Here is a 9,403-nt window from a genome sequence, read left to right as displayed (position 1 = left end):
CTTGACGCTTTCAACTTATTTCAAGTATCTCAAAGGCTCTTGGAAAGGGGTTTTATAATTGTGGACTTCTCTTGGAAATGCACGGGGACCCATCCTCCGCTCTTGTCTCATCTAGTGCTGAATGGACTTGGCTGAATGGATTTCAGCAGCACAATCATTGTGTGCGTGTCAGTGGTGTCTTATACTACGAGACCGAAACATCAGGTTTTGGAGAGGCGAACATTCTTCTGCTTCACGCCCGAAGCTGCTCTCGACTTGGCGTGACTTTTCAACTGGTAGCATCAAAAGAGGACATAATTATTTGCTGTACTTCTCAAGAAACTCACACTCCATAGCATAAAAACTGGGTTAGCAACTGTCAAATAAAGAAATAAAAACAAGAGAAAAAATTGTGTCATTACTCCTTACACTTCAAAAATAAAACAATTTAAAAGATAAAAAAAAGGAAAAAGAGAACTTCAAATATTAACATCCCAAACTGCATAGCAGGTAATGAGAGATACCACAGTGTGGGACTCTGTAATAATTTTGAGCATCTGGGATTCTTTAACATGCATCTTCTAGGGAACATAAAAGCCTTTGCATAAGAATGCAGAACCCGTGGCTGGGAATTGAACCTCGACCTTGTGCTTAGTAGCAGAACACCATAGCCACTAAACCACTGCAGCGAGTAGAGAAAAACATGGAAAAAAAAAAAGGCGGGAACATGTAACATCTTGGACTTCCAAGGCTCAACACCAGTGTGTCGGAACGGAATGAAAACGTAACCGAAACGTTATTTATTATTTTGTTTGGGAGTGAAAACAAAATACTTTTTGTCGGTTTTCGGTTGAAAGGGAAAGTGAGCAAGCCGAAACAAACGACGTGGGGCAACGTCAGCATTAGTGCATATCTCAGGGGTCTGCATAAGCGCGTATCTCAGGCAGGGAAAGTGCAAGCGATAGCCGGTCACGAAACTAATCTAAGCCTGCCACTCAGTGCACTAGCAGATCGGCATCGTAGCAAAACCCAGGGCTTGCATGCTATCGTTTCGTTTTCTACAGGTACAATGCTTTGTTACGGAAGTTTGATCGTTCGGTAATGCACGTTTAAATTCGTTTTGTCGGAACAAAGCTCTCGCATTTCAGCGAGTACATTAGAAGACGTGCTGCTTCTGACGTGCTGCATCATCTGAGAAAACATAATTCACTTATTGAGAAAAACAAATACTGTTTTTATCGTTACTTCGCTTCAAAAATTTTGCGTTACAACCAAAACTGGAGCAGAACCGGAACAGAACTTTTTTCAGTAGAATGAAACTAGAACCAGAACGAAAAACATTTTGTTCCAACACCCTGCTCAATACAAAGCTGCCAAGTACATATGCATTGTAGTAAACTGAACAAACACAGAGTTTATCACATGCAAAACCTCCTAACTACTACACTTACAGTGCTGAAAGAAAATAGACCATTTATGAATCAGTACACCTCCCTGCACAGTGTTCTCTATTCATGAAACCAAGAGCGTTTTAAATATGCAGGGCACCGATTGGGCCTGGTGCCGATAGGGGGAAATTTAAGAAAAATAAATTGCAAGACATCTGGAACCACATACTGAGTGCAACTACATGTTCACAATGCCAAGTTTGAGAAACTTAAACCACATGAATAGCTCATGTGCCTATGCACCTAGGATTGAGGCCCGCTTGGGTACAAAATAAATTTCTTTTTCTGGTGGCGATTGTTTTCAGCCACAGTAATGGTTGTATGGGCACACGTACAGGCTCACGAACACAGCCTTCGTCAAAAATACGTGCCACAGTATTTGTCTTTCAGCTGTGCGGTGTTGCCCCCATGGCACTCCAGGCCTCTGGCTGGTGAGTACAAGAATTATTGCATTCCCCTGGGCATTGGAACTACATACCACAGGAACTGCCTTAAACAGCGTGGAGGTGAGGTAGCCCATATGCTTTTGACAAAGAATGTACACGTACTGACAGCTGAAAGGACCAGTACTGGCTTAACACTATTATTGGCTGAAGACAAGACAGTCTAGTCCAATTGGTTGTCCCATTTCTGTGCTGGAAAATAGCATCATGTCAAGACAACTAGCCCAACTGTAGATTCTTGAAATAATGGCTACTACTGAGATTTCTCAGTGTGCACTGAATCACCTCTATGGCGGAGAGGAAACGGCTTGGCACTCATTCTACCAATGTGTTTATGCAAGACAAAAGGCTAACAGGAAAATGGAGACCTGACGTGATCCACAGTGACTGGTGAAAGCCTCAGCATGGAGCCGACGTTTGGACAATCATTTCTCTTTGTCAGGGCCTGAACGAAGAAAAGTACCATTGTTGAAACTTTGGCTACGCATTGAGAGTTAGCTTGCTCACTCCCCCATTGTTGATATGCCGATGCATATGCAACATGCAGCCCTGAGCTTCATAATATCACTGCTCTAGCTGACATGTGTTTAGTGCAAATATTTTATTGCGATATTGTTCAGGAGAAACACGCAGTTTTGTATCGCAATAGAAACCAAATGACAAAGCGGGATACAAGAACTGCAGTGTGGAACTAACCATTCATGAAGCACATCCCAAGAGCTATTTCGTTATGCTCTGTTGTAGTGTGGCCGATTCAAAGTACTAATTTGTTTCGCTTACTGATACGAAATAGTGTTTTCTTTTGAACACTGTATAACCAATTGACCTCAATAACACCCCCAGTGACTCTGGAGTTGTGCTTTAGCTCAAAGTCGCAGGTTAAATCCCGGATCCGGTAGCTGCATTCTGATTGGTGCAAAATGCAAATATGCTTGTGTACCTAGACTTAGGAGCACGTTAAAGAACTCGAGGTGGTAGAAATTATTCTGGACTCCCTCACTATGGCACACCTCAAAATTATATGATGGTTTTGGCACCTAACAGCCCAGGTATAAATTTTTTTGGCCTCGATAGCAGCCTCATTTTACTTCAGCCACAGCCCATGCCTCATTCGGCATCGGAAGCATAATCTGTAGTGCACCGCCTGAGGCCTTTCACTGATGTCCGTTCAGCGCAGTATCTTCTCTCCATTCACTCCTTTCCAAGACCCATGTCAACAAAAAAATGGGGCTTCTCACTGATGTGTCTCCGGCTGACAACCTGGAGCACGTGACGTGTACGTCATCAACCCCTATATATACAACTGCGGAGCACTCAATAATCGTTCCATTTTTCTACAGTCACCATGTAGTTATTTACTGTCTAGACGCGACATATCAGTGGCGACGAGGAAGAAGCAAACGCAGCGGGTTCACAACGCAAGGAAGGCAAGGATGAGCCTCGGAAAACCACCCATGTTCGATGGCAGCGAGACCACATGGACGACCTTCAAGATTCGACTCGAGGGGTACATGGAAGTGCAAGAGATAGCAGACGAGACGAAGCGACGCGCCATCTCGATATCTTCATTGCCCGACGCGGCGGTAAGAGTCATTCAAGGACGATGTCACCCAAGGCAAGTCAATACCCTTACCTACCAAGAAGCCATTGGATATTTGCAGGATTATTATGCGCCGGAAGTCAATGAGACAGCCGCAAGTTACGCATTTTTTATGCGAACGCAGCAACCTGGCGAAACAGTACAAGACTTCATCTCAGAGATTCGGCGTCTCGCCGAACAGTGCAATTGTGGAATCTCCCTGCAGCGTATGCTCCGGGATCGAATCGTTTGCGGAGTTGCAGATGAAGATGTCCGGCGGCATTTACTCACCAGACGTAATTTGACTTTGTCGGAGGCAGAAGACTTCGTCATTTCGGCACAGAACGCGAGCGAGAATGCAAGAAACATGTACGCCTCGGAACAGGGGGTGGTCCATTATACGAGAATGCCATCTAGAGAAGGGAAGATTTCAGCAGCGTCTTCGAAAGTGCCAGAGATGCGGAAGTGACACACATTCCGAAGAAGCGTGTTTTCATCAACAAACCATATGTCGGAGAGAGAGAGAGAATAAACTTTAATCCAAAGAGCACGCAAGCGTAGGTAGCTCCTCCGCTCTGCAGTGGGTGGTCCCCTCAGTCCAGGAGTCCAGCGGCCTTAGCTGCCCTTCATATGTCGGAAGTGTGGTTGGCGCGGACATATCGCCTGGGTGTGCCGTTCTGGAACGCGAGGTAAGCCTCGCGGTATCTACGCTATGTTGGCGGATGCCGATGACCGATCAACTGACCACGAAACACTTTATACTCTCGTGGCACATCAAGACAGCAACAGAGACATGGTGAGTCCTGTTGTTAAGGAAATTGTTTGGAATGGGGTACCACTCCGCATGATCGTGGATACCGGATCGCCAGTTAGCGTAGTCTCCACATCGGTGTTTCGGCAGCATCGACATCATTGGCCGCCGTTAACGAACACGACTGTTCGATTATCATGTTTTTGGGGAGAGCTCCCCGTAGCGGGTCAAGTACGCATGACTGCATCATGTGATGGACAGACGGTAGTCGGATCTTTAGTCGTCGTCGACATCCCTGGCCCGGCACTTTGTGGAACAGACATTATAAAAGCCTTCAATCAATCTGGGGTAGCGATGCTGAAACCCAACCTGGTACCTATGATTCAAGCACAACCGGATAAAGCTCTGCAGACTTTACTGGATGAATTCAGCGATGTATTTGCCCCTGGATTTGGGAAATTCACTGGCCCACACGTGAAATTCCAACTCAACGAGCAAGCAACTCCTCGTTTCTGTAAGGCTCGTTCCCTACCTTATGCCTTGGTGGACAAAGTTTTGGAGGCGTTGGACCGAATGGTAGCAGATGGCATCTTATCACCAGTAACGACTGCGGAATGGGCCACACCTGTCGTGCCTGTTGTGAAACCGGATGGATCCATCCACGTTTGTGGAGATTTCCGTCTCACTGTGAACATAGCTACTGTTACTGAATATCCCCTTCCACGGGTAGAAGACATTTTCGCACGGCTAAATGGCGGCGAAGTGTTCACCACTCTCGACTTGACACAAGCTTACAATCAACTACCCTTGGACGACAAGGCTAAAGAATTGACTGTGCTCAACACCCACAAGGGCCTATTCTGCTTCAACAGACTTCCGTTTGGAGTAAGTTCAGCACCAGCCATCTTTCAAAGACGAATCGACTTGCTCTTCAGTGATCTGCCAGGTGTCCAAGTTTACCTTGACGACATCATCCTAGCGGAGAAGAAAAATGACCTCACGCTACTCCGAAAAGTGCTCCAGCGGTTACGAGACAATGGATTTAGACTGAACCGCAACAAATGCAGATTTCCCCAAAAAGAAGTAACCTTTCTGGGTCACCGCGTGGACGCTTCTGGCCTCAAGCCCAAGGATGACAACATAGCAGCTGTCATAAGGGCCTCAACGTCGACTTCGGTGACGGAACTCAAGGCATTTCTAGGATTGATTAATTACTATGCCAAGTTTTTACCTAATTTGTCTACCCACCTGGCTCCACTGTACGACCTGCTGAAGAAGGGTGCCACATGGGAGTGGCGGAACAAACAAGAGACGGCCTTCAAGCACGTCAAAGAAGCATTCCAGACGTCGAAGTTTCTAGCCCACTTCGACCTGAAAAAAACCATTGAGGTTCGAATGTGACGCATCAGCAGCAGGAGTTGGCGCGGTTCTCTCTCACCGTGTAAATGGAATTGACTACCCCATAGGATTCCGTTCCAGAACGTTTAATCAAGCAGAACAAAACTATTCGCAACTGGAAAAGGAAGCGTTGGCACTTGTTTTTGGGGTGACCAGATTTAAAGACTATTTGTACGGAAACAAATTTGTCTTGGTGACGATCATAAACCGCTCCCGGGTATCTTCAATCCGAACAAAGCCATTCCTCCCATGGCGGCAGCCAGGATACAAAGATGGGCCCTCTTGCTGGACAGAGTATGTGCTGTACACAGATTTCTAACAAGCAAAGCTATCGCAGCACGAGACCTAGTACAGCTGACGGACTTGGATCCTACTTTGCAACAAGTCAAACAGTGGATTGTGCAAGGTTGGCCGAATTTTTTAGGGGAGTACCAACAGCGACACCGTCCCTATTTCAACAAGAGACAAGAACTGACAATCACGCAGGATTTGATATTCTGGGGACATCGAATCGTCATACCTACTGCTGCAATTAAGCCTGTCTTAAATGTGTTACACGAGAATCACTCAGGGCATGGCAGCTATGAAAAAGACAGCAAGATCCTTGTTCTGGTTCCCAAATGTGGAAGCAGAAATTGAATGCCTAGTACGAGCCTGTACCATCTGTATAGAAGCCGCACCGATGCTTCCACGACATACGCTAGTACCATGGCCAGTCTTGAACGAAAGATGGAGCCGCCTGCATCTAGATTTCGCAGGACCAGTGGACGGGCATATATTAGTCGCAGTAGACGCAACAACTAAATGGATTGAAGCGCTGTCTATGAAGTCAGCCACGTCAGAAACCACTGTGGACCCCCTACGAGTCATCTTTGCGAGGTTCGGTCTGCCCAGAACCGTAGCAACCGACAATGGGACGCAATTTACCAGTGCATTTTTCCGGGACTTCATGGACAGGAATCAAATACAGCACCTAACCACGGCTCCATACCATCCACAGTCCAACGGTTTGGCAGAAAGGGCAGTCCGCACAGTCAAGGAAGGATTAAAGAAGATGAGACAGGGCAAATTACAGACCAGACTCTCCAGATTTTTATGCAGCTACCGTCGAACCCCTCTCAAAGAAGGCAAGTCTCCGGCCGAGTTACTGCTGGGATACCAAATAAGAACGAGGATAGACTGCATCACGCCGAACCAGCAAACAAGAAACACAGAGTGCCAGGAGAAAAGTACACATAATTGGCAAAAGGGTCAACGGGTTTGGACCCAAAGCTGGACGAGATCCAAATGGATACCAGTCACAGTGAGGGAACAACAGGCTGCAAGAATGGTCACCGTTGACACTCAGCAAGGGGTTCAACGAAGGCATTTTGACCAAGTGCGAAGACGAGAACTACCACTACAGGATCAACCGACAGAACAAGATGCACAGACAAACTTCAACACTGATGCCAGGACCGTCAGGTCTTGATATACAAAGACAGGAGACCTCAGCGTCGAGAAACCAAAGTATACCGGCGTATCAACCCCCTGGTCCAGAGACTTCACTCCGAAGGTCTACCCGCCAACGCAGAGCCCCTGTCTGCCTCAATCTGTAGGGGGAAGATAATGATGTGTCTCCGGCTGGCAACCTGGAGCATGCTGACGTGTACGTCATCAACCCCTATATATACGACTGCGGAGCACTCAATAAACGTTTCCATTGTTCTACAGTCACCATGTAGTTATTTGTCTAGACGCGACGTATCACTCACGTCATTGTTTCCAATATGTACTGTAGGCGGTTTCATCGCATGCAGCCCATTGCTTCATGCATGGCAGGTGCATTTGCAAGTAATGGTACCCAGCACGGTGGCTCAGTACCTATGGTGTTCTGCTGCAGAGCATGATAGGGTGCGGGTTCAATTCCTAGTCAGAGCAGCAACATTCTGATGTGGGGGGCAGAATGCGAAAATGCTCATGTACTCAGATTTAGATGCAGATTAAAGAACCCCAGGTGGTCAAAATTAAGCAGGAACCCCCCACTACAGTGTCCCTCATAGCCTGCGTGTTGCACTGGTATGTTAAACTGCATCAAATTCTCGTGTTTTATGCACCAAAACCAAACCTCATTAAGAGGCATGCCATAGTGGGGAACTCTGGCATTGCATTATGACCACCTGGGGTTCTTTATATTCACCCAATGCACGGTACACGAGCGTTTTTTATTTCGCCCCCATCGACACATTAAACACCACAGTTTCATTAACAGTATGTGCTACCGAGAATGAGCAAAGGGCTAAGGCCATCAGCAGCCTATTTTATGTCCAATGCAGGACAAAGGCCTCTCCCAGCAGTCTCCAATGGCCCTAGTTTCATGCCAGCAAACTCTGTCCTATGCCTGCAAATTTCACTATCTCGCTAAGCCACCTAATTCTCTGCAACGGTTCTGCTCTAAGTGGGCATCACGTTAGAGCTAAGCTGGTGCATTATGCTACCACCATGATGGCACAAGATTTGAGCTTGCTGCGCCGTTGGCGAATGTGAGTGGTACACAACACCGCATGTCAGGAAGTAAACCCTTGAGAGTGGTTTTGTCATGGAATAGTGCATAATGCACACTTGCAGCTTGCACTCATTCGGGAAAAGGTTCAGAGTAAAAAACACTGACAAGGACAGACGGAAAGGAGTTATGCAACATATGCGCTATATCCTGTCAAGAAATTTAGTGCTTAAGCGTACAAAGATGTAGGGAAGATAACACAACACGAGCGCTCTTGTTGCGTTCTTTCCTATTCTTTGTATGTGCGGTAAATGTTTCGACATGAATCAATACCACCTTGCTCAGTTCACTGTTCTTATTAACTTAAATGCTACATTGACACACACACGCACCATCTATATTTGTCCCCAGTCACCGAACTTTGTGACCTGCACCTTTGGCAGCGTCTTATTTTTCACCGCCACAACGTGACAATTTAGTGCAAAGATGAATGTTAAAAGTTCAGTTTCTAGTCCAGCCGTGCGTTGTGTTTATTCCCTCCTGTCCCATGTGAGTGTTTCCTGCTGGAAGCCTTTTTTATAATGTACATCCAATGAGGCTTAGGCAAACACTATTCCCATTCGGGAAGCCATCATTAAGTAGCATTCCACTGTCATAGTCGGTGTCCTTAGACATAACACGCACACACACACTGGGCCAATGCAAAATACAGCAAGTCACACAACACCTGCTGTTAAGTCATTGCAAGTATTGCACATCTGTGCGTCCAGCATGACCAAGAGATTCAAGAAGTTTCAAGAAATTCTTACGAGATAATGAAGTAACCTATCAGGGTGAAAATTGCTGGTTTGAGAAAAGCATGCATACCTACCAACTTCAGTAACGGAAGTTTGTTGGATAAATTCCAAAAGTAACAAGAGTGGTTACCGATTGAGAAAAGTGTTATCTGGAGCACCAATGAAGACTTATAAAGATCTGTAAACAATGACTGTAGGAAAGTGACAAGGCATAGAGGTGGCAGAGAGGTGCGGTAGTATTTCTCTATGTTCACGACGATTTCAAATGTTCACTGGACCCTAAGAAGTTGTTAAATGTCTTTTTCAGTATAGCAAAAAAGATATCCAAAGCCCGCTGCAAGAGAGGAGCAAAAGTTGGATTTGCTGGCACGCCAACAGTACATGGTGAGAAGCCGAGTCATGCCAATACTTAAGGGCATTTAGATAACACTGTGAGCAGTGGTGTGATAAAATTTATAATACCAGCTCATAAAAGGGAACATGCATTTGCCGGGACCACTCCAATACCAAAGGCTTCTTTTGTGAA

The 9,403-nt window shown here is 46.0% G+C and overlaps 1 protein-coding gene across 1 annotated transcript; it reads left to right on the top strand.

Moving 5' to 3' along the window:
• Positions 1-4,554: 4,554 nt before the first annotated feature.
• Positions 4,555-5,601, top strand: LOC119444439 (uncharacterized protein K02A2.6-like). The gene has a single exon (XM_037708839.1). The coding sequence runs from the start codon at positions 4,555-4,557 to the stop codon at positions 5,599-5,601; it is 1,047 nt and encodes a 348-aa protein (XP_037564767.1).
• Positions 5,602-9,403: the final 3,802 nt, after the last annotated feature.

The sequence above is a fragment of the Dermacentor silvarum genome, chromosome 3 (assembly GCF_013339745.2).
Source record: "Dermacentor silvarum isolate Dsil-2018 chromosome 3, BIME_Dsil_1.4, whole genome shotgun sequence".
Taxonomy (NCBI): Eukaryota; Metazoa; Arthropoda; class Arachnida; order Ixodida; family Ixodidae; genus Dermacentor; species Dermacentor silvarum.
Note: the sequence above shows the minus strand (reverse complement) of the source record. Positions and strands in the feature narration are given on the sequence as shown.